Below are 26,415 nucleotides of genomic sequence, written 5' to 3'. Positions count from 1 at the left end.
TTTTATTACATGAGGTGTGGTAGTCTATGGCCTTCTCTAACTTTTAATTTCAATTTATTGAATTAATTTACATAACAGTGTCCATAATCTTCCCCAATAGTTCCTTTTGAAAATTTTTTTTGAGAATATCATGCATGAGCACTCTATTTAGGTCGTTTCCCAGCAGCTCCTTCCTCCCATGTGCCCCCAACTCCTCCTCAAATTCAAGTTCTCTTCTTTATTATTGTTATATACACAAGCATAATTTACAAATATACATACATACACACTCATGCGTACATGTATTTCGGGCTGACTATTTGAGATTAGATAATCTATCAGGAAGCTTGTCCATGGAGAAAATAAATACAATGTATTGTGATCATTTTGGTCCCAAACTCTTCCCACAACCACCCCCTAGCCCTTTCCCAATTTTATGCCCTTTTTTTTTTCATAGCTTACTAATTCCTGTTTGTGTTTTCCACATGCTCATAGATGTAGGGTCAAACACTGGAGCATGGTTGACCTATCAGAGGCCACACCCTTAAAGACAATGAATATCCTCAGTTAGGGGTTGGGGCTCAGGATCCCCCTCTGATTTCCAGGTTTAAATGTTGATTGGCTTGTCAAATTGTTCATATATATATATATATATATAATATAGCAATGTAATTCCTGTCCTTCTTGATAATGGTAATTTTTGTCATCTCTACCTTTTCCTGATAATTCTCCTTTAAAGTTCATTTTTAACTTTTAAATTTTTTAATTATTTACATTTTATATGCATGAGTGCATTACCTGCATGTGTGTAAGTGCACCTGTGCATGTAAGGCCCACAGAAGTCAGAAGAGGGCATCAGATCTCCTAAAACTAGAGCTACAGATGGTCGTTAGTTGCCATATGGGTGCTGGGATTCAAACCTGGGTCCTCCGTGAGAGCAGTCAGTGCTCTTAACCGCTGAACCATCTCTCCAGCCCCCTCTTTTAAAGGGATCTTCTATCATAACAAAGTTTTAAGCTCATTAAATGTAGGAATGTGTTTATGTATTATATACAATTCCTTTTACATTTTTACTTTAGCTCAGAGCATTAGTCTTTTCGTCTACTCACTTTGATCTTAATCTCTTCTACTTCTTCTACTGTCTTCAGGAAGAGACTCAGACACCTGACATGGGGCCGGATTCCTTTCCAATGTATCTGTCAAGTGCAGACACCTTACTCCATATACTTTGTTCCCATTCAACATGTTTATATATGTGGTTCACCCACTGAAACATGCACAGACTGGGTGGCATTATTAAAAGGGTTTCTGGAATTTTGGGGGAAGGGGGTAAGGTATTGTCAAAAATGTCTTTTCTTTCACCTTTATCTCTATCTTTTGACTAAAGCAAAGGCAAGTTGTTGGAATTTTGGCCTCTAATGCTTGGAGTTGGAGATCTGGAGAATTAGATATTTTAAATTTTGTGTTGAAAATGATGTTTGTTTTATCATTTTGATCCATTTGAAATTTTGTTTGGTTTGGAAAAAATCTGACTCTGAAACTAGTTTATTCAGAATTAACCTCTTCCTTCTAAATGATCTAGGTGGTCAAAGGACTCTTCACTTTTCAAACTTGAGACTCTCACATTTTTGGAATTGACTTTACCATTTATGTTTGTTTTATCATTTTGATCCATTTGAAATTTTGTTTGGTTTGGAAAAAATCTGACTCTGAAACTAGTTTATTCAGAATTAACCTCTTCCTTCTAAATGATCTAAATGGTCAAAGGACTCTTCACTTTTCAAACTTGAGACTCTCACATTTTTGTGAGAGGGTACTCGTTTTTCTTCTGGGTTCTCCTGGGATCACGGAGTTGTGTACTGTGCTGCAGTGTGCTGGCACCTAGCCAAAGGAATGAGAGGACAGTGATGCAGACCTCAAGAGTTCTGCTGCTCTGCGGACTCTCCCTTCTCTGGTTTCTATACCACAGGTCCTAGTGATCTTAGTCTCTTTGAGAGTGTTCTTTATTGTTTGTATTCATCAAAATAGCCGTTTTCTGGCTGAGTTCTTCCTCAGCCAGAAATTCCTTGTGCTGTTTTCTGGGAAATTTCTTGAAGCATAAAGTCACTTTGGTAAGAGACCTCATTAGCCTCCTTCCTCTCTGGGATTTTACTCCATATTCCTTTCTAGCTGTCTGATGATGTTTTTGTCCTGGAACTTCTTTAGTGTTCCAACACAATGTTTTATTTAATGTTTCATTATATAAAATGTTTAATGTCCTCTCCTTTGACTACTTCCTTATCCATAAAAACAGAGCTGTGTTCTGGGCAGAAACCTAACAACTGGAAGATTTCTACTTTTACAATTTTAATACAGGATTTGAGAAGTCATCATTTTAGCAAGAGATGATTAAACAAATTGTTCCTTCTGCTTTCCTCTGAACTTTGCACATTCATAGCGCCTGTGGAATGCACTTATGATGACATTTCAAATTCTTTGTGCTAAAGTTGGTGGCAACTATGTAGATAGATTGTCCAAGATCATCACCTGTTCCTAAAAACTCTCAGTGAGTAAATGAGTTCTAGGTGCCTAAGAGAGCCAAATTATTGCCGGATTTAAAGAAAGTGCCAGGAAAGTAAAACTATATCAGAGTTCTGGAATGCTACAGGATTCTGGAGCCATTTAAACAAGAAATGTCTTATATGCTCTTGGAGTGGATTATGAATGCTTAAAATCTTACCATGTCACCCACACAAAAATCACAAAGCGTCATGAATTGTCTTTGGAATCCATGTGTTATTTTCTTTGGCTCAGTTGTTTGGATGACGTCATTCCATGTCTTCACATACAGATCACTAACAGATTACTATTAAATTTTTTATACTGTGATATTATATGAGTCCTTATGCTACTGAAACACATTTCCTTATCTTCTCCCTTTTAGAAACATGTTCAAGGTCAGATATCGAAATCGAGAATGGTTTTCTTTCTGAATCTGATTTTGTGTATGCTCTAAATAAAACAACACAATATAGATGTAAACAGGGATATGTTACACCAAATGGCGAATCATCAGGATCAGTTACCTGTCTAGAAGACGGATGGTCAGCTCAGCCCTTGTGCATTAGTGAGTGCTTCATTATGTTGTTGCATTTATCCTGATCATATAGAAAGATTATTCTTGCCTAAGGTGGAGGATGCTATTTCATTTTAAAAATAAGTAAAAATCATTAAGAAAAAAAACACAACACTATTATTTCCTTTTAAGACATCTTCCTTTTTCAATACCGTAAAGTATCCTATAATTTTAAAACTAGTTAGGAAGCTTTATGTAGAGTTTCTCGGGGCTGAGATCATTGTGTTATGTCTGTTTGCTTATTACATATTCATACTTTTGTATCAAAGCCTCTGTAAGACTAGATGCAAATGTAATGTTTTTAGTGAAAATAAATGTCCATGTTTTATAATCTCAAAATATTTCAACCTTTATAATATTTATATTTGGTGCCATAAGTCAAGATCCATTTCTGAACTTCTTTCCTCTTAGAAAATATTAATAAATATCTAGATATTGAAAATAAATGCTCCCAGGTAGGAGCAAAATTTGCTGTTCTGGACGATTTTCCTGTTTTATGACCCAGAGTCAATAAAAGTTTTCTAAGAATAATTAGTTCAGTTTATCTTATTTATCAAAAATTAGTTAGTGATATTTCTCAAGCTTATCCAATATACCTCAATGTAGTACTTTTTAATATATGCATTGCTGCTCTTTTAATTTCTATTTTTCAATTCCTGTGCTTATTACAGGATTTAGCTAAAGAAAAAACAATTACAATAATCCCCATGCAAAACTCATTTACACTAATTCATACTCAGCAAATTATTATGGGTCTTTATTATTGAGAAAGAGAAAATCTCTTATATAATAAATGTACCATTCTTAAATTCACTATGTATTTTTCCATTTTCTCTATGTCATACACAGCAACCAACAAATGTGGTGCCTTAATTCACAAAATGCTATTACATATTCCTAAGAAATAATACGCATCTAGGGGCCTGGAGAGATGGCTCAGAGGTTAAGAACACTGACTGTTCTTGCAGAAGACCCAGGTTCAAATCCCAGCTCCCACATGGCAGCTAACAACTGTCCATAACTCCAGTTCCAGGGGATCCAACAGCCTCTTCTGTCCTCTGTGGGCATTGAACAACACAGATGCATTTCCCTACATGCAGGCATAACACTCATACATATAAAATAATAAAATATTAAAAAAGAAATACTATGCATCGCTATTGATCTGTTTATTACTAGTATGTGATAAACAGTTAAGTAAAATTGAACTGATGAACTAGTTTTAAAATAAAACCTTGTGAAGGCTTAAATGACAAGATAAATGCTACAAAAGAACATTGTTCATTTTAATAATTGTTTCAGGATAATCGTTTATTGTTAGTCTTACATTACTTTTATATAGTATTTAATTTGATTTAGGAATTATTTAATCTGTATGATACATTAGAAATAAAATCTTAATTTTATTATGTACTAGAGTCTTGTGATATGCCTGTATTTGAAAATGCTAAAACCCAAAATACTGGTACATGGTTTAAACTCAATGACAAAGTGGACTATGAATGCCATGTTGGATATGAAAACAAACATAAATATAGGAAGGGCTCCATAACATGCACTTATGATGGATGGTCTGACACACCCTCATGTTTTGGTAAGTGTTTTTTCAGGGCATTTAAAAATATTCTTTATTTAATTTTTTGTATATTTCATACAGAACATCTCAAACAATCTTAATGATCTTTATACCCCCATCCCCACTTGTACCCTCTCGTAGCCCACAAATTTTTATTTGAATATTCAATTTAAATATTAAATAAACTTAGTCTTTGAATGTAAGAGAACAATTTCTTCTCTTGAGAATGAAATTGTGACTTTAATAACTATTTGCATTAAATCAAATTCAGGAAAGTAAGATGAACTTACTAATTAATTTTTATTACCAATATAGCACTATGTCTTTAATACATCTCAGAAAATCCCATATGGCTATAGGGGCTGTATCAAACTTAATATGTAACAGTTTTCAGAACCAAGAGGTTTGAATGTACACGAGAAATATAAAATCACTTTGCAAGGATTAATTATGTATTCTCGCTAATTATTTTACTTTTCAAGAAAAAGAATGTCATATTCCCATAATAGAACAATACTTAGTTGTTGATCCCAGGAAAGAAAAATACAAAATTGGAGATCTGTTGAAATTCTCTTGCCGACATGGACTTGCAAGAGTTGGACCAGACTCAGCGCAATGCTACCATTTTGGATGGTCCCCTAAGTTTCCAACATGCAAAGGTCAGTATTTCCTTAACAACCAGTGAAACAACAATTAGAAGGGTTTTTTCCTCTCCTAATTGTCTACAGACTTCTGGTATGCCTGTTATCTAAAGCACAGCTGGAAAACTGATAGCCACAAAGAACATGTGTTATGTAGTTAATAGCACCGATTCACTTAAGAAGTCAGCCCCCAGCTGCTTCTTGAAATGTGTAACCTGTGTATTCTCATTTGCAGATATGATGACTGATCACAATGACTTTTTTGTGAACTTTTCATTTTGCCTGTACTACGAGCACTGCTGGACATTTTATATGGGGTGGTTTTTCCCTCTAGTTTTGTTGAGTGTGTCTAAACAATATGAAAGCAGATTTTTTTTGGTTAATTCAGTAGTGTGTATTAATCAAATTAAAGCATATTGATCAGATGTCTGCTTTAGTGATGACATTTTTGGAAAAAACTGATAAATTTAGGATTGCCATTGCCATAAAATAAAAAATTATTTTTCACAACAACAGTTGCCAACTGCTTGGCATCCCTGCATCTTAAGATACCTAGATTCCTGAACATTTTTATAGCCTTCAATATACTTCCAATGCTATTTCAATAGAAATAATGTAACTGTGAAATATGAGTACAGTGTAAACATTCTTTTTTCATTAAAGAACTGTAAGAAATGCTATGGTAAATAAAAAATCCTTTCACTAGATTTTAGACTATAAAATAGACATTTTAACCACTACTTACACAGTATTTACACAGTAGGTCAAGTAAAGCCATGTGGCCAACCTCCTGAGCTCCTCAATGGAGAAGTTAAGGGAACACAGAAAGAAGAATATGGACACGGTGAGGTTGTGGAATATAATTGCAATCTTAGATTTGTGCTGAAGGGACCCAACAAAATCCAGTGTGTTGATGGGACATGGACAACCTTGCCCACATGTATTGGTAATTAAAACATTAATATTCATATTTAAACACTGCTTTGCATTCATTTGAATACACTGTGATATTGTAATGATAAATATTCTTTTGTGAAACCTCGACAGAGGAAGAGAGAACATGTGCAGACATTCCTGAGCTTAAGCATGGCTATGCTCAGCTTTCTGCCCCTCCCTACCTCCACGGAGACTCCGTGGCGTTCAGCTGCAAAGAGAACTTCACAATGATTGGACAGAGGTCAATAACTTGCATTAGTGGAAAATGGACCCAGCTTCCTCAGTGTGTTGGTGAGAGCACATTTTTCAATAGATATTTAATAAAGTTTGCTACTTTTATTGTAGAAATATTTCCAAATATATTTTTGAGTTTAGTGAATTTATCTTGGAAATATGTAGTTTTAAATATCAAGAACACAAACTTTTATTGTTTCTAACTTGATATCTATCTATAGAAAAGCAAACACAATACAGTTTTTAAATGTTTCTAAGAATAAATATAATTTTTACTTAGAAATAATCACATGGTTAAACTAGTAATAATGTATGAGAAGATATGACTATGTTACCTAAAACCATTGCTGTTATTTTATGGCACTTTTTTTTTCAGGTCCCAGAAAGCAAAGGAATAAGTTTCACAAAAGACCCATTTCCTACTCTTCCACTGCAAATTTTCTCTCTCAAAACTATAATAGAGATGATCCTCAGTGTATTCCAATGCAGAAAGCAGAAGTCAGTGTGCTAGGAACATGGGCCACAGACCCTCTCATCAGCTACAAACCTTTTATGGGATCCAGATATCTGGGACTGGGTGGGAACTTATCACCTGGGTGACTCCACTCTGCCTTTGATGAGTACCGGGAAGGATGCTGGGGTCTATATTCCCTTTTCCCCGAGACTCAGTACTTATTTACTTTTTTTTTTATTTTTAGCATTTCCTCAGTCTCTCCTTCAGAGTGGTGTCCAGTCTTACATATTCCCTGGAGTTTTAGATGTTTATTAGACCCCCAAAAAATAACAGAGCTCCTGAGGAATAAGCCTTTATATCTCTTTTCCTCACTATTTATTAGTGTGTGTGTGTGTGTGTGTGTGTGTGTGTGTGTGTGTAAATTGCCTGTATGTGTGTAAGTACACCTATGTCATGCAAATTCCCACAGAGGTCAGAAGAGGGCATCAGATCCCCTGGACCTGGAGTTACAGATGGTGGTCAGTCACCATGTGGGTTCTGGAAATCAAACCTGGGACTTCTGCAAAGAGGAGCCAGTGCTCTTAACCTCTGAGTCATCTCTCCAGTCCCTATATCTGCTTTATCCAGAAGTCTGAGCAATTCAATAACAGTTTGTAAATCAAAACAGCTGCTGATGCTTATTAACCTTGATATTTTGTTAAACAAATACATTTTTGTCAAAAGCTCTGCCTTCAGTCCTGTAAGACTTGACTTCATCACTGCCCTTCGCTGCTTGAACACATAATTTCATCTGATTTCATACAGTGAAAAGTCAAATATCAGGCGTGAAAACTCAATTCTTCATTCTAACTTACACAAACTTCTGTTTTGTTATTTGTTCAGATTGCAGGGGTTTTGCCTGGTGGTGACTCTGCCTGTAGTCAGCTTCTCATGACCGTCTTCCAGCTGTCACAGGCCCACTACAAAATTAATCTTACAGCACAGATTTTTGTTCTGCCGCTTCAGAAACAAATCAATCACACAACAACCATCTCACCTATACTGCGTACTTTCCTTGACTTAACATTTTGCAACATCAGTCTTGTCTTCTCAACCAATCTTAAGCAAGAGACTAAATCTCAGGTGTCTAAAGTACTTGAGTTAGTCTAGCCGATATCTTAAACATTGTTTACCGAAATCATTACAGTGCTTTGGTTAATTACTTTTATTTGCTCTAACCTCATTTCACTCAACATTTCATTTTATTAACAAATATTGTTTGACTCTTATACCGACATTTTGTCAAATTCAGAGAGAACTCTCCTTTTCACTGGGTAATTGAAATATATAATATATTTAAAGGTCTATATGTTCTCCACACTTAACTCATAACACAGCCAGCACAGTTATTATTATGACATGATAATATTATTAGATTACAGGATGATCTAGCATATAAAATCACTTCTAATCAACGCAAAATAAAGAAATATAAGTAAAATAGGTAACACCAAGCACTTGGTTTCTTATTCCAATTCTCTCTCTCAGGAAGTATTTTGAATTATTAGTTTCCTACAAAATAATCTTAGATGTATTTTTCTTGTATGATATCTATCAAAAAAGTAATTTTATTCTATTCACACTGATGTTTTTATTTTAGTATTTTAAGACAGAGGATTAAAGATAATATAATGAGAAAATAACAAATATGAGCATTTGCACAGCTTGCAAATGTGGAACCAGATTTGATCATGTGATGGTCATTTCCTGTGAAGAGCATCTGAGACAGTGAAGGTTCCATGCTCTTCCAGTTCCCAGGTGCAAAATAGCTTCATGATACATATTTTGTTTTTATTTTAGTATTTTAAGACAGAGGATTAAAGATAATATAATGAGAAAATAACAAATATGAGCATTTGCACAGCTTGCAAATGTGGAACCAGATTTGATCATGTGATGGTCATTTCCTGTGAAGAGCATCTGAGACAGCGAAGGTTCCATGCTCTTCCAGTTCCCAGGTGCAAAATATCTTCATGATACATATTCCTCTGACATATCAAGACTGGACATGAGACCCAAGTTCACACAACAGGCCATTTCAAGCACAGTGATCACGAGCAGCTCATTGGCAGAATCTATATGTATAAATCAATTTTATCATATGTTGACCTATAACTTTTAATGTAATACCTAGCAAATTTGCTGTAATTAGTTTGTGAAAATATGTTTCATTTTCTAGCAACCGATCAACTTGAGAAGTGTAAAGCACCAAAGTTAACTACAACAGAGGGGAACCAATCAGATGAGTTTAGTCATAACTTTAATATGAGTTACAGATGCAGAGGAAAGTCAGCGTATGAACACTCAATCTGCATCAATGGAAAATGGGACCCTGAACCAACCTGTGCAAGTAAGCTCTTGCTTATAATGTTTCCTAGAGGCTATTCTAGTTCTTATCCAAGGGTAAAAATAGTACTTGAGTTCTTTAAAAACTTTAGCTGTTTATTAATGGAAACATGTTTTAGCCAGAAGACAGTTTAGGAAATAATCAGAAACTGTTATAAAATACTAGCGCAATCATGTGTGTTAGTAACTATAGAGTAAAACACTCAAGCAAACTTGATCCTCATTCATTTACCTCTGTGCCCTACTGGTGGTTATTATTCTAAGCATCCAATTCCCTTATTGCAACAAATGTGCTATTCCATTTCTGTGTCTATGCCTAGTCATTATGGAGTCTATATGCATGTGTGTATTTATTGTCAATCGATTTTACCAATCTGATTTGGGGGGTGGTTAATTGATTTTTTTCAAATTTCACACAATATATTTCCATCATATTTAGAACCCTTCCCCCATCTCCACCCTCCACTTACTATCTGCCACTTGATTTCATGTATTCTATTATATATACAATATGCATATGTTCTTTAAAGGCCTATTAAGTCAAATTTTGTCCCCAAATGCACTTCTGTGTGGGTCCATCCACTATAGCCTGGTTAAACTACAGAGTCATATCCTTAAAGAAGACTGACTTTTCCCATCCTAGCAGCTAGTGGTTGCCATAGTTCCTCAGCTAGAGTTGGGGTTTCTTCCCCGCTTCCCCACTTCTATGCTTGAACTTTTGTGGAATTTGTGCATGTTGTCACCATTGTTATGAGTTCATATGAGTAACTTTACAGCTGTCTAGAAAACTCTGTTTCCTTGTGGCCATATGCCACTTCTGGCTCTTTCAATCTTTTTCACTCCACTTCCACAATGACCCGTGAGCTCTGGGAAACAGATGTTTAATATGGGTGTCCTATTCTGGAATAAACACTCTGAATTCTCTTACTCTCTGTATGCTGACCAACTGTGGGTCTCCATTAATCACCATCTGCTGCATGATGAAGCTTCTCTGTTAAGAGTTGAGAGATACATTAATTTATGAATACAATAAGTAAGTAGGAGTTGGTACAATACTATGTCTATTTAGCAGAATAATAATAATAGATTCTTCTCTATGGCGTGAAGCCTGTTTAGCCACAGGTTCCTTGGCTTGATATCAGTGCCAGCTGTGGGTTCCATATTATGAAGTGGTCCTTACATGCAATCAGAAAGTGATTGGTTACTCTCATAACATTCATGCCACTATTGTACCAGTGGCCATGTCTTACCTGGTCAGTTGTTTTTTTAGCCCATAAGATTCATAGCTGGTTCTAGATAGGCTGACTAGGCCCCAGTAGATGAACTTGCACTGAGGAACATCTGGGGATGCCTACTTGACACAATAGGCCTTAACACAAATCACAGAAAATATGAATTCTAGTGGGGGAGACTATGGGAGGGTGTCAGTGGGGACCAGAGTATAAAAATGATTGTCTCCAGGCTTCCTGCAGCCAGCAGTGTCAGACCCGTGCTCTGCTCGGCCGACCTCCGTAGTGGCATGGCCCCGAAACGGCAATCAGCACCCCTGCCTCAGCCCAAGAAGCCCCTACCCAGGACTGCCCCAAAGCTGGCTGACATCCCCGGACTTGCAGAAGGGAGATTAAGAAAAACAAGAAGTAATTGAGCATATTGATGAAGTACAAAATGAAACAGACAATGAACAAGCCAGTGAGGATATTTTGAAAATAGAACAGAAATACAACAAACTCCACCAACCAATTTTTCAGAAGAGGTCAGAATTGATCGCCAAAGTCCCAAATTTTTGGGTAACAGCATTTATCAACCATCCACAAGTGTCTGCACTGCTTGAGGAGGATGAAAAGGCGCTACATTATTTGACCAGAGTTGAAGTGACAGAATTTGAAGATACAAAATCAGATTACAGAATAGATTTTTATTTTGATGAAAATCTTTCCTTTGAAAATAAAGTTCTCTCCAAAGAATTTCATCTGAATGAGAGTGGTGATCCATCTTCAAAGTCCACTGAAATCAAGTGGAAATCTGGAAAGGATTTGATGAAACACTCAAGTCAAACACAGAATAAAGCCAGCATGAAGAACCAGAGAGCTTCTTCACGTGGTTCACTGGCCATTCTGATGCAGGCACAGATGAACTAGGAGAGGTCATCAAAGACATCTGGCCAACCCCCTTGCAGTACTACTTGGTTCCTGATATGGATGATGAAGAAGGAAAAGGGGAAGATGATAATGAAGAAGGAGGAGGAGGAGGAGGAGGAGGAGGAGGAGGAGGGTTGGAAGATATTGATGAAGAAGGGGACGAGGATAAAGGTGAAGAAGATGAAGATGATGAGGGAGAGGAAGGACAGGAGGATGAAGGAGAAGATGATTGAAAGAAAAGAACACTGGTGGATTCCAACCTTCCTTTTTTAAATTTTTATTTTTATTTTTTAATTTCCTCCAGTCCCTGGCATCACATTGCAGTCTTCCCCTCCCCTGCCCCTCTTGTGCTCAGTCACCATGTTTTTGAAGTCTCTTTTCTCAACACGATGGTTCTCAACATATTTGGGGGAAATGACTTTGAGCAGAGTGCAACAGGAAAAGAACCTCCACTCTTCTGTTCTAAATTCATTTTGGTCCCTTCTTGTCTCAAACTGTGAACTTGCCACTACCACCACCGTGCTCTGTGGGAAAAACAACCTCCTGCTCCTTGACTCTGCTGGAAGCTGGGAATGCCTGGCCCCTATGTAGTAGTGCATAGAATTCTACCTTTTTTCCCCCTTTCTCTGTATATTGGGCTGAGAGATTACACTGTGTCTCTATGTGAATATGGACAGTTAGCGTTTACCACCATGTACCTGTCTACTTTTGTTTAATAAAAAGAAAAAAAGTTTTAAGAAATGGGTATAGAAGGTCAGAAAAGGGTGAGTTTGAGATGTTTGGGTGGGTTAAGTGGGCATTTTGACAACATGGCTTCTCCTTTGGCATGTTAGTTGTGATGTTTAATGGACATCCTTGCAGTTTAAGATAACACTTTTAAGATAAACTTCTCTCCTCATGGTGCCCTGAGCCCTGCCACTCAGTGGGTGAATCAGCAGAACCTACAGGATTCTATTTGGAATTGACATCCTCTATTGTAATTTTGTTTATTTTAAACTTTTTTTTTCACTGGAAAGGGAAGAAGATGATGCTCAGTTAAAACGTTAGAAGACCACAAGTTGCTTTGTTACAATAAAACTAAATGTGTACACAAAAAACTGATTGATTGAGATGCTCTATATGAAATACACAAAAATTCAGTAAAAACAAAACCAAAAAAGCAGAAATATTTCTGACAAGCATTAAAAATGATCTGGATTCAGCTTGTTTATAAAATCTTGAAATTATGCAATATTGACAACATACGTGAATAATAGGTATTCAAGTTTACATCATATGGATTTAAACACATTGATGCTTTGACTTATTTGCCACAGGGCCTTCTATTTTCTATCAAGTCATATTGCTTTGTACAGCAAATTGGTTTCCTGCCTTGTGCTGTTCCCATATTCTTCCAAGGCAGCTTTTGTCTTGAAGTTCGTACACATCCTTTCCAATCATATTTTTATTCATTCAGTCTATAGACATGATACAATAAAACATAGTTTCATGTATTTTAAAACATTAATGTTAAATTTTGTGTATTCTTTGGATATTTTTTTCTGAATACTATTGTTTCAATATAGTTTTTCTGAAATTTTTTTCCATTATATGTAATAGAGTTTTAATGAACTGCATTGTTCAGTAATTCTGTTGCTTGCACCTAGGGACTTGTCTGGTATCGTTTATTGATACACAGTACGTACTGCAATTTCCCTTTGAAGTGCTATTCAAAACATTTGCATTTATGAAGCCATTTAGCTTTCACAAAAAAATCTATAAGTTAGTTGGTATCATCATTTTTGCTTTGGTTAAAATGATCCAGACAATCAGATACACTTTGCACAAAGGTACCAGACCAGTCGGTAACAGCATGTTTCAAATTCTGAAAGTATAGTTTCCAAGTCCAAAATCCTTCCCTTCTTCATTAACAATCAATTTAAGAAACTATCATGCTTCAGAATTGTTCCTGTGCAATTCCTTTGCTCATTTATTATACTGGTACATTTATAATTTTCTTATTTATTAAAAGAGCTTCTTCCTATGGATACTAATCCTTTGTCAATTTTTTCATTAAAATACCTTTCCCTATAAAAAGAAAAGAAAAGATTTATAGCTGGGAAAGGGTGCTGATTACATTTTTTTCGCAGTACCATGCATAACACCTTCCAGCACTCTAAAGGCTAGCCAGCAGAGCGAAGCCTTGAAGTTAGTACTAGCTTGATTTCTCCTTGTTTGTTCTACAATTCAAGTGTGTCTTCAATAGGATTCTACCATCAAATTCTGGTTGGTAACCAAAAGCAGGAGCAGTGCAAGTATTGCCTGAGGGTCTGTGAGACCCCTGGTCAACAGCTTCAAAAGAAAGGCTCCATTCCTGGCGTTAAGCTTTTTAATCTACTAGCCTAAAAAAAAATAAAATATCTTAGTATAAATCTAAGAAAGGAAGTGAAGGACTTGTGCAATAAAAATTTTAAGGCATTGAAGAAAGAAACTGAAGAACACGTCAGAAGATGGAAAGATCGCCCATACTCGTGGATCAGTAGGATTAATATTGTGAAAATGGTTACCCTATCGAAAGCAATCTAGAAATTAAATCTATCCATCATTATAACCACTTATCAGTTTGTCCTGAGTTATTATGACATCTCCAATTCCAATAGAACAGCAACAAGTTCATTCTGCTATTTTAGCTTTTCATTTCTGTATTTGCCACTGTTATTGTGAGATAACTTGTCCTCCACAATTTTTTTTTTGTCTTTTTGAGATAGGATCTCCCTATAGCCCCAGCAGGCCTGGGACTCACTATGTATGCCAAGTTGGCCTTGAACTCATAGAGATCTGCCTGCCTCTGCCTCTGAGTGCTGGGATTAAAGACGTGGGCCACCACACCCAGCTCTTACAACAATATTTTAACCTATTTCTTCAGGTCTAAAACACAGAGAAAGAATTTCCATGACATCACAAAATCAAATATATTACATACATTTCAATCAAGTGCATGTGTTCTGTAATTTCTTCTGGCTTTATCATCTGTCTGATATCAATTTTAATTAGAATACTAAGGAAGGTGGTGATTGTTTTATTTTCATATATGGATAGCCAGTTGTTCAAAGAATATATGTGGGAAAATGCATTTGCTGTACAAGTATTCATTCGTTTTAGTTTTTAATTTGTTTCTAGTTTCTAGTTCTACTTGTACTCAAGTAGAACTAGAAAAATTGAAGCTATTAAAATCAATAAAAGCTGCCTTTGTGTTATGAATATGTAAGTGACATCGGAGGTGTCTCAGTTTTGTGGAGACTTTGGCACACATTTGCAAGTGTCTTAATGCCATACTAATTAGCTACTAACCTGGGTATATGTCATAAGTTTATAAATCCCTAAACAGTGCAGGTGAACCATTAAAGTTTAAATAGCACACTGTAAATCTTTTGTGGACATGACCTGTGCTTTGGTTCATTCAGTCAATGTCAAATTGATTACTAATTGTTGTGGTTCATACTGACTGTCAAGTTGGCAAGATCTATAATCCACCTAGGAGAAAAACCTCTTTGAATGTCTATGAGGGAGTTTTCTACTGGGTTAAATTAGATGGGAAGAACTCTTCTAAATGTGGGTAGAACAATTTCATGGGCTAGAATCCTGGAGTAAGTAAAAAGGAGAAATTGAGCAGAGTGCCAGAATTAATCTCTCACTTCCTAACTGCAAATGCGCTGTGTCCAGCTGCTTCACACTTCAGCTGCCACGATGAGCCCAAACAAACACTCCTTAAGTTGCTTTTGTCTGGTCCTTGGTCATAGAAATGAAAAAATAACTGATATATTAACCAAACATAAATATTCCTCTCCTAATCAAATTTAATTAGTGAATTATCTCAAAAGGCATTTAATGTAACCTAATACATTAGATCATAGCTATCCATAACTATTTTTAGATCATGATGTAAATTTTTAAATATGTGTATTTAACTGTAAAATTCAGTTAAAACATCCAAAACCTAGCAATAATTAAGGTTTCATATAAATAATACAAGACTTCTTAAAAAGGAATGGAAAAACGGGACCACAAGAAAAGATGTTAAACTGCCATCCTTGAAAAGTACAATGCACAGAAATATTATTATATGGATAATTCTTCATTATTACTTAAATTTCTATATATTGGAAATTATTCTTTGAATACTTTAAGATATGATTTTAATCAATAATTCTAATTTTCAATATTTTCTAGAAATAGAGAAAGAATCCTGCCCACCTCCACCCCAGATTCCCAAGGCCCAAATTATGAACAGTACGTTGAACTACTTGGATGGAGAAAAAGTATCTGTTCTTTGCCAGAAAAATTATGTAACTCTGGAAAGAGAAGAAATGGTGTGCAAAGAGGGAAGATGGCAGTCACTACCACGCTGTGTTGGTCAGTAGAGTTTGAATTACTTTGTAACATTCATTTAGTTTATTATTTTCTCCTCAAAGTGAAGAGAACTCGTGAGAAGGGGATATTGAAAATGGGAGTAGTACCACAATTGGATAGGCCTAATGCAAACGGTTTGGCTTTATTTTTCAATTTAAACATTTTACTAATGCTTAACTATTTTCTTTCTGTTGTCCATGCAGAAAAGATTTCATGTTCTGACCCCCCTGAAATAAACCATGGAACTATTAAGCTATCTAGATTGTCAGAAGAAAGGAGAGACACAGTTGAGTCAAGAATTCATGAACATGGCACTAAACTCAGCTATATTTGTGATGATGATTTCAGAATATCTGGGGAGAATGGGATAACCTGCCACATGGGGAAGTGGAGTTCTCCACCTCAGTGTGTCGGTGAGAGCGGTGTGAAAACCCAGTTCTGATTTTAGAACAGATCATTACAAATAATCGATTGTGGTCAAAATCAGGAGAACGAACCACTTATATATTTTACCATGAAAGTTCTTTTGGCATAAGTGAATCTTCCTTGTTTTACGGTGTTGATAACCATAAAATCAATTTTCACTCTTGCATTTCTTTCTTTTCAAAAAAATATATTTATTATTTTTATTTTATGTGTATGAGTGTATTGCCTGCATGTATGTGAGTGCACCCATGTTGTGCGATGCCATGGAAGTCAGAAGAGGGTGTAGTATTCCCCTGGAACTGAAGTTAAGGACGGTTCATAGCAGTGGGTGCTGGGAATCAAACCCAGGTCCTCTGCAAGTGCAGTCAGTGCTCTTAATCGCTGAGCCATCTCTTCAGCCCCAAACTCTTGCATTTCTTTCAAAAAGTGTGATATATAGTACATTTAACTCAGCTGTTCATGGGAGTTTGCCATCAGTTATACTTTAATCTTTTTTTCCCACAATGTATTTTCTGAATTTTTGCACTAGATGGTACTTTTCTCCTTTTTCACTGTATTTTTAATTTTTTCAGGAAAATCACATGTGAGCATTGTATTCGCATCATTTGCACTCCTCCCTGGCCCTTTCCCCAGTCTTCTTATGCGCCTCCTCTCAATTTCTTGTCTCTTGACTATTATTGTTCCCTACACATGCACTGAGTCCATTTAGTATTGCTGCTGTGTACATGTGTTATAAAGGAGCTATTCCCTGTTGAAAACTGATTCTTCATCCCTCATCATCAATTGACTTCCTTTGGCTCTTCATCTTGGGTTGGAAAGCTGTGAAATGCCCCACATTCCATTGACGTATCAACAAATTTTGTCATTATTCACATCTTCTTAGGCTACCACACTATGGAGATTTCATGGAAGCAGTGTTCCTATCATGTCTAGAATGAATTATCTTGTTCCTTTGGCTCTTAAACTCTTTCCTTCTCTTCCACAATGTTCTCTGAGCTTTAGGTGTTTGAGGTCGCGTTGTAGATGTATCTGTTAGGGCCTGGCACCACACAGTCACTTGTTCTTTACATTTTGACAAGTTGTGCAACTTTGTAATAGTCCCCACCTATTGCAAAAAGAAGCCTTGATGATTGGTGAGAGCCTCATTTGTCTGTGAATGTAAGGTTACATATTTAGAATATAGTAATAAATTATGTTGGTCTAGGCTTTTTTGCTTCTTTTTATCATTCCTGATCTGTCAGAGAAGCTTAAAGTATGGACGTTTTTGGTGTCAAGTTCTTGCTGTGGTTGTGGCAGTTTAACAGATGCAAAACAATAGAAAGTGATGTCATGTCTTCTGTACGACCCTTTCTTTCACACACTGCTACATGCAAAACTGGCACATAAAGCCAAATTTCTGAGCTAATGCAACATGGACTTATTTCACTATTTTACTCTCATTATGTTATTTTCAGGACTTCCTTGTGGACCTCCACCTTCAATACACCATGGTATTGTGTCTCAGGAGCTAGACACTTACCAATATGGAGAAGAGGTCACATACAATTGTTCTGAAGGTTTTGGAATTGATGGACCGGCATTTATTAAATGTGTAGGACGAAAGTGGTCCCAGCCACCAAATTGCATAAGTATAGCATATTTTATTTTATTCTCTTTGTTACAGATAATCTAATTCAAACGATATATGGTATGAATAATAATGTAAACTGTGGGATGGAGAGATGGCTCAGAAGTTAAGGGCCTGCACTGCTTTTCCAGAGGACCAAAGGTTTATTCCCAGCACATATACATCAGGTGGTTCACAGTCATCTATACCTCCAGCTCAAAAGTAGCTGACCTTCTCTGTCTTCTGTGGGCACATACACTAAGAACCACAGACACAGACACACATACACACACACAGACACACACACATTTATATTTATATTAATTATATATATAATTCATGATAAAAATAAAATAGAGAAGTTATCTCCTAAAGGTTATATATTCTAGCAGAGAAATATAGTGCTAATAATAATAGTTTTAGATTATGAGGCCAGTTACTTCACTTTTCAAATCATCTAGTGTGAGCTGTCAGCATCCTCTGATGAGAAATCTCAGATTTCTCATCTCCACTGCTGGAGCACAGCTGGCCCAACTCATCAGCATCATCATTATGACATGCTTAGCAGCAATCTCACTATAAATATGTATACTCTAAAAATATGAAACAATAACTGGAAATAATTTACATTTGAAGAAATAAAAACATAGAAATTCATCATAAAGGTGGGAGGTATGAGGGAAAATAATTTGAATACAAAATGTATAATTTCAAGATCTAAACCCACTAGTATTCAGTATTTTAAGTCATTCCCAAATTATACATTGGATAAATTTAGAACAATTCAGTGTAATTAAGTCAGAACTTGGAATATATTTTGTCTATTTATAAGAAATATAATGTATTTATTCTTCTATATGTGTCTATCATTTTAGATATTATGTATCTTATAACTTACTGTTTTTCTTTCAGGAACTGATTGTGGTGATTTACCCACATTTGATAATGCCATACCCATAGAACAGAGAAAGGATTCATATAGGTCAGGAGAACAAGTGACTTATAAATGTGCACCTTCTTACCAGTTGGATGGGTCTAACATTGTGACATGTGTTAATCGCAAGTGGATAGGAAAGCCTGTATGCAAAGGTACTTTGCTGGACTTTTGACATGTATTCATTAAAGTGTCAGAGGTGATAAATATAAAATTGTCTAGCATCATTTAAAAGCGGGCATAGATTAATTTTAAGGCAAGATGTAGTAGGTTTATATTTAAAATAAAACAATTGAATTGAATATCCAATGATTAATCTGATAGATCTATTGTTCCCAGAAAATAGTTCCAGCACCAGCATTAACAGTATCTTTGGGCCAGGTGTTATAAATTTACATTAAAATTGATGAGCTACCAATAGAAAAACTCTAGAGATGAAACCTTGAAGACATTCTACAAAGACCTTAAGGGGATTTGTGTTTACCTTAGTTTGGAAAATGTTGCTCTAGGCTATTATTACTACCTTTGTATCTAAAACATTAAGTGTTGTTGATCATAGTATCCTTAAATATTTGGAAATACTTTGTTAAAGATTCACTTTTCAATTATGAACTTATTTATATTTTACTTCTCTAATCTTCTGTTAGGATATTGGGACATTTTCTTTGATCATCATTTTCTTAAAACTGTATTCTTCAAAGTGAGTTCTCAGTTCTTGAATTACTCTCTGAAGAACTCCCTCTGTGTTGAATCGTATGGGGCTAAACTTGCAATGAATAAGCAGAATGATTAGAAAGTTACAACTGATGTCACATGATCTTTTTATCTGGCGCTTTTGCATTTTAGCAATTCACATTGCTTTCATAGAATTTATAATATTTATTAATACCATATTTGAAGAGAAATTTTAGGATATTTTTAATTTTCATTGGCTTCCAAAGGAGAAAAATGTCTGTCAGCTTAAGGACATGAAAACTTAACTTTAATATATCATTATATCTTCATTTACATAATAGTGCATGTAAATTTATTGAAAGCAGTAAATGAGAGTATCAGTTTATCTGCAAATGCCCTTGAAATGTATTTGACATCTCATTTGTTGATTGACGCCTCAAAATGAACACTGAGTAGTGATACTTTGTTTTGCTATTTAGATAATTCCTGTATGAATCCACCACAAGTGAAAAATGCTACTATATTAACAAAGCTCATGGCTAAGTATGCATCTGGTGAGAGAGTGCGTTATGAATGCAATAAACCTTTTGAAACATTTGGGGAAGTGGAAGTGATGTGTTTAAATGGAATTTGGACAGAACCACCTCAATGCAAAGGTACAGCACCATATTCCTGATTTTCTTGTGCATGTAGATTGGATAAAGCATATTAGTGAAAATAAAGTGAGGTGATTCTTATAGAAAATAACATTTTTCAAATGCAAATAAATGGCATTTCTAAAATTTTAAATCTTTTAGTGAATTGAACTAAGAAGTTTAGTGGGTATTTCAACAAAAATTAAGTCACATTAAAGGAACAATTAACAATAAGGAAAATTCCACATCTTAAGACACTTAGTTATTTTTCACAAATTATTTATGTATAAATGATTATATAAATATATATGAGACTTGAGAAAACAATTGCAAAATATTCATCTTAAAGTGGAAATTGTGATATATCTCCATTGGTGTTTTTGCTTCTTCAATTTTACTTGCCCAGACTTATTTCTATACATATAGTATGTGGTATTTTGTATTTTTGTCAACTTCACAAAAATTAGATTTACCTGGGAAGAGAAAACCTCAGTTGTTGAATGCATCCATTGTATTGGCCCATGTCCCTGTCTGTGAGGCATTTTCTTAATTGATGATTGATGTAGGAGGGCCCAACCAAATACCGGCAGTCTTATCCCTGGTAAGGTAGGCCTGGGTTGTATAAGAAATGTAGTTGAGCAAGCCAGGAGGAGGCAAGTCAGTAAACAGACTTCCTCCATGCTCTCTGCCTCAGTTCCTGCCTCCAGGTTCCTGCATTGAGTTCCTGTCTTGCTGTCTGATGATGGACTATATGCTGTAAGCCAAATAAACCCTTTCCTCCCCAAGCTGGTTTTAGTCAGTCTTTTATCACAGCAATAGAAAGCTAACTAGAACACAGCAAAGCCCAAAATTATGTCAATGAGTCATCTACCTTTAATTATATACTATATATTGGAGAAGAACAAATTTATGTGCTATCTATAAGCCATTTTCAAATGTCCAGTCTATAGCTCAAATTTCTGTATTTAGACCATTTACATGTGAAACAATTGTATGTTCAGGATAGCTGTCATAATTTTATTTGTATGTTTTCTCTGTTTTTCTTCTCTTTCGTTTCTTTAGAGGAATAACTTTCAAAAATTCCATTTTAATATATCTTTTATTTTTTCAAATGCATACATCTGACAACTTCCCAAATCATTTTATTGAAGTCACTCTAGGTGATTGTGTGTGTTATTAACTTTTTCTAATATTGACATTTCATATTTCAATAAAAATACGAAAATTGAACTCACCTTTAAAATCCATTTACCATTCCTATGTTTGAAGTAGAAATTCCCTTAGCATCTCCTTTTACATACTTTGTGCACCAGTAGTAACAAATGATAGAATTTTACTTCAAACATGAACATGCCTTAGCAAACCCCAAACAAAAGACCCATCTATTACATACCCCTCCTTTTATTAGTTACTTTTCTCCTGAAGTCTTATTTTCTGTTTTCACTTCTTCAAGTAATTGGGGGGGGGCTCAGTTCTTTTTGAGACAGGGTCTCCCTGTAACCCCAGCTGGCCTGAAATTTGCTTTGTAGATCAGCTGGCCTTGAACTCATAAGAGATCTACCTGCCTCTGTCTCCCAAGTGCTGGGATTAGAGACATGCACCACCATACCCAGCTTCTTTAAAAAGTTTTAATGATTATTCTTTAGTAACTACTTTAGGTAAGTTCTCTTTGTCCTCTTTTATAGAGTATGTCTTCGTGTATACCTTTGTTACAAAGATTAGCACCACTGGATATAAAACTTGAGACTAGCAGTTACTTTCTTTCATTTCCTGTGGCCTCCATGGTTGGTGGCTGGGGAGCTACTTCCTTTTGAATTTTGGTCCAAGGTGATTAGTAAAGAGATCTTGCTGGTCTCTTTTGAAATGATTTTCTTTAGGGCTGGAGAGATGGATTAGTGGTTAAGAGCACTGACTGCTCTTGCAGAGGAGCCAGGTTTATTTCCCAGCACTAATAGGTGGGTTGCAACCATCCATAACTCCAGCTCCAGGGGATCTTGTCACCCTCTTCTGACCCCCACAGGCATGGCACTCAAAGGTATATTTACACATACAGAAAAGTGCACCAAATAACCAGGAACTGGTGCTATGAATGGTTGTTAGCTGCCATGTGGAGGCTGGACATCAAACCTGGTGCTCTGCAAGAGCAGTCAGTGCTCTTACCCACTGAGCCATCTCTCCAGATCCTCTTTTATTGACTGTATCAGGGAATCCAACAAGTACATTTAATAATCTTTTAATTAGTTTCAATAATTGGATGTTTTTAGGGAAATGGTTATAAAAATCAAGAAATACGATTAGAGGTACAATAAATACTGCAGTATATTTTAATACTATAAACTTCCTGTCTTAGCTATATGCCAACTCATTATTTTCACAATATATTTAATAGTATTAGAACATACAAATTGTGGCAACATACTTGTCATAATTTATTAAGTACCTTCAGTGAAGAGAAAGGAAGAGTTTGAAGATCTAACTCACCATTTGTATGATTAAATTTCTTCCAGTAGCCAGGCATAATGGCTCATGCTTTCAATCCCAGCACTCAGGAGACAGAGACAGGTGGATCTCCATAAGATCGAGGTCAACCTGGTCTCCATAGTGAGTTCCAGGTCAGCTGTGGCTACAGGGAGACCCTGTCTCAAAAAAATAAAAACAACAAACCAAAACAAAACAACAAAATATTTCTTCCAGTAATCATTTCTCTAGCTAGAAATAATGAAAGTCTTGATGTTATATAGAACACTTTATTTATATTAATTTTACATGATCCTGTATTTTGACTTGGTCTCACAAAAAACCGAATGTTATCTTTTAGATTCAACAGGAAAATGTGGGCCTCCTCCACCTATTGACAATGGAGACATTACCTCCTTCCCATTGCCAGTGTACCCACCAGCTTCATCAGTTGAGTATCAGTGCCAGGCCCTCTATCAACTACAGGGCAGCAAGACAATAACATGCAGAAATGGAGAGTGGTCAGAGCCTCCAAAATGCTTACGTAAGTGTCAACTCTCTCGGGTGCTGGGAAAATCTGTTTGATGATTATTGCAACATCTTTCTACTCAGACAGAACACTCACAGATTAACAATAACTGTTTTGCCTAATGCTTGACTGCCCAATATCAGTGTGTGAGGAAATCAAGTTTTGTTAATGCTTTTTTAAATTAAATATTTGTCAAATACATTAGTGTTTATTTTAAGAGTTTGGTTAGCATGTATTGATTTTTGTATAAATGGAAGTAAGATATTCCCATACCTATATGCACCTTTGAATGATTAAATTCCCCCTCCCTCATACATCCTTCCCTTACATACACCTCTCCAACCACTACTAATAATATTATGCATTCAAGTAGATTTTTAAGAATATTCCACCATATGAGAGAACACACATGACTGTGTTCTGCTCATTTCACATAATATCATCCACTTCCAACTTTTCACTCAAATAATGAGAATTAGTTACTTGCGATGTCTGAATAATATTCCACTGTATAAATGTACCATGATGTCTTTCATGTTCATTCATCCACTGATGGGCATCTAAACATATTTCACATCTTAGTTACTGTGACTTAGCTGTGTGCTTTACACATAGACATACAGGTTTAGTAGGCTGACTTGATTTCTTTTCACCAAGCAAAAGGATATAGGAATAATATATGATAGATCTATTTTTAATCTTTTTATTGAGCTGTGTATTTTTTAAAATTTTTAAGCAAATCTCCACATTCCTCACTATAATAACTACACAGACTCACATTTCCATCAACACTGTGTAACAGTTTTTCTGTGCATGCCCCTTAGCATTTGTTACTTTTAAGGGCTTGTTTTTTAATACCATTCTAACTGGTATCTGCTATCTTGGTGTAGCTTTGACTGGCAATTCCCTTATTGCTAATGATGTTGATTTTTTTCATTATTGACAGTGTTTATTTCTTTTGAAAAATATCTATTCATTTTGCCCAATTTTGGTAGGTTTACTTGTTTTTGATAAGTATTTTGAATTATGTATTATTTTTATATCTCTATCCCAATCCATTACCTGCTCCCAAATATATGCTCTTTATAATTATTTTTTAAAGGTCTAAGGAGTCTAATCTGTGTTTGCCAAATGCTCTTGGGTATGGGTCTATATTCCTTGAAGTCCAGTCAGGTTACCAGGCATCACACTCCTGTAGAAGACTCACCCTCTCCTAGCAGCTGTCAATTGCCAATAAATCTCTAGCTAGGACTGGGGCATCTTGCCCACTTCATTGACTCATTGTGAGTTTTTTTCTTGCTTGAGCTTCCACAGGTTTCATGTATGCTGTCATAGGTGCTGTGGGTTCATATGTGCAACTATCTTGTGGTGTTAAGGCAACATGGATTTCTTGTATTCGTCTACCACCTGTGGACCTTAGATTACTTTTGCACCCTCTCCCCCAGTGATTTCCTGACTCTTGGGAGGAGAGGATGCAATATAGATGTCCCATTTAGGGTTGAGTACTCTGCAGTCTTTATGTATTTTTAACAGTAAGCTTGTGGTAATGGATAGTTGATAAATATTTTCTCTAATTATCTAGGTTGTCTATTAATTCTATTTACTGCCTCTTTTGCTATATAGAAATATTTTAGTTGATAAAATTCTATTTGTCATTTTGCTTTTGTTTCTTATGCTTTGGGGATTCTATCCCAAAAATTCATCACCTGAGCCAAGTATAGTTTCTCTCATGTTTCTTTTAGTAGTTTTAGCCTTTTAGTCTTTGATCCAATTTGAGTTGATTTTTGCCCAGAATCAGAAATAGAAACCAAATTTTAATCATTTTCCCATGGATATCCAGCTTTCCTAGAACCATTTATTGAAGGGTTTTCCCTTTCTTCAATGGATATTTTGAAAATTTGGTCAAGATCAGTTAAGTATAGATGCATGGGTATGTGTTTGAAATTTCTATTCTCTTTCATTGAACTGTGTGTCTGTTTTATGCCAATACCATATTGTTTTGGTTCCTGTGGCTCCTGGTATGTCTCAAAATAAAGTGTTGTGATATCATCAGACTTTCTCACTCTGTTTCTCTTTGCTTATTCTTTTGTGCTTCCATATAAACTTTAGAAAATTTCCCCTACTTTTATGAAAATTTCCCCTACCTACTGTGCTAACAAGGCACCTATTCCCTTTTTTTTACTCTTGAGATTCTTTTTTTAATTATTTATTTAATAACCATATAATTAGAAGAAGCATTTTGTTACAACAGCATTGACATAGTCAATAACAATTTCCAGAGCTAAGATGCATCTCTTTCAAAATTAGCTGTAAACTTTTAGGTTTACAGTTGAATTGATAGTTATACAGTAATGTACTCCATATAAACCATATAAGTCATAAAATTAAATGGTTTTAAACTTTAAAAAAGATCTCCATTTCATTACTAAAATACAGTTTCATACAGAAGAAAATCATTTTTAATACAATTGACACTATGATGCACATGTGTTTCTAATCTCTATATATCTGATTATTACTAGTCACAGTCAGTTATTTTCTGAGCTCCTTGGCATCTGAGCATGGATATAAAGTCATCAGGTAGATTTCAATGGTAATGTTTTTCACATTTACTAATTATTAAGGAGCAAATTTTTATGCTTTGAAGAATTTTTTTAAATTTATTTATATACCCACTTCCCAGGTAGCACCCTACCATAGCCTCCCTCCCCCCACTAGAGCCCTTATTCTCCGATATCCCTGCTACTGTCTGCTGTGTTGTTGGCACCCCCAGACATTCCCCACTACTTGACCTTCTGGTGAATCTAGTTAGCCTATCTAGAGGTCTTTGTTTTAGGAGGGTCAGCTGTTCTTCATCTAGCGGTAATCAGTTGTCTGTATTCCTTTGGATAAGATTGGGGTCTGCTGTTCATTTTCCCAGTTCTATGCTGGGTTACTATCTGGGAATCCCTTTGGCCACCCTGGCCATCAACTCAAAAGAAGATATCGCTTTCCTTTGCTTGTTATGTAGCCTTTAGCTATACATATGGACTCTTATGAAATTATGTTGGCCCATTTAATCTTTGGTTATGCTTTCCTTTCGGGTGTTTAAGGCCATACAGTTGGTGCAGATAAAACTGATTTATTTTTACTCTTAAGGTCATTTGAGGATCTGTTCCTCAGGGGTCACATGGGCTTGGGAGGAGCCCCTGGCTCCTTTCTTTTACCAGTTCCATCTATGTGAAGGTAAGACAAAGGTCCTGCTAAACGATGGTTGGCTTCCCTTGGAAGCATGGAGGAAATGATTCCTCTGTGCTGACCCACCTT

General features: G+C 35.7%; 1 protein-coding gene and 1 pseudogene across 4 annotated transcripts in view; both read left to right on the top strand.

Moving 5' to 3' along the window:
• Cfh (complement factor H) overlaps positions 1 to 26,415 on the top strand; it is an 88,040-nt gene that overhangs the window by 57,090 nt on the left and 4,535 nt on the right. For 3 of the 4 annotated variants that reach the window (XM_017797755.2, XM_008831575.3, XM_017797754.2), the window contains 12 exons: positions 2,903 to 3,085; positions 4,512 to 4,688; positions 5,153 to 5,329; positions 6,072 to 6,257; positions 6,359 to 6,538; positions 9,154 to 9,324; positions 15,668 to 15,850; positions 16,051 to 16,260; positions 17,728 to 17,901; positions 18,792 to 18,968; positions 19,968 to 20,144; positions 22,942 to 23,124. In XM_017797755.2, the coding sequence (XP_017653244.1) occupies positions 2,903 to 3,085; positions 4,512 to 4,688; positions 5,153 to 5,329; positions 6,072 to 6,257; positions 6,359 to 6,538; positions 9,154 to 9,324; positions 15,668 to 15,850; positions 16,051 to 16,260; positions 17,728 to 17,901; positions 18,792 to 18,968; positions 19,968 to 20,144; positions 22,942 to 23,124 (2,178 nt within the window). The remainder of the gene's footprint in view (positions 1 to 2,902; positions 3,086 to 4,511; positions 4,689 to 5,152; positions 5,330 to 6,071; positions 6,258 to 6,358; positions 6,539 to 9,153; positions 9,325 to 15,667; positions 15,851 to 16,050; positions 16,261 to 17,727; positions 17,902 to 18,791; positions 18,969 to 19,967; positions 20,145 to 22,941; positions 23,125 to 26,415) is intronic. The other variant, XM_008831576.3, reaches the window with a different exon arrangement.
• On the top strand, positions 10,840 to 11,691 carry LOC103732852 (annotated as a pseudogene).

Source organism: Nannospalax galili, unplaced genomic scaffold (assembly GCF_000622305.1).
Source record: "Nannospalax galili isolate Female #2095 unplaced genomic scaffold, S.galili_v1.0 scaffold955, whole genome shotgun sequence".
Classification (NCBI taxonomy): domain Eukaryota; kingdom Metazoa; phylum Chordata; class Mammalia; order Rodentia; family Spalacidae; genus Nannospalax; species Nannospalax galili.
Note: the sequence above shows the minus strand (reverse complement) of the source record. Positions and strands in the feature narration are given on the sequence as shown.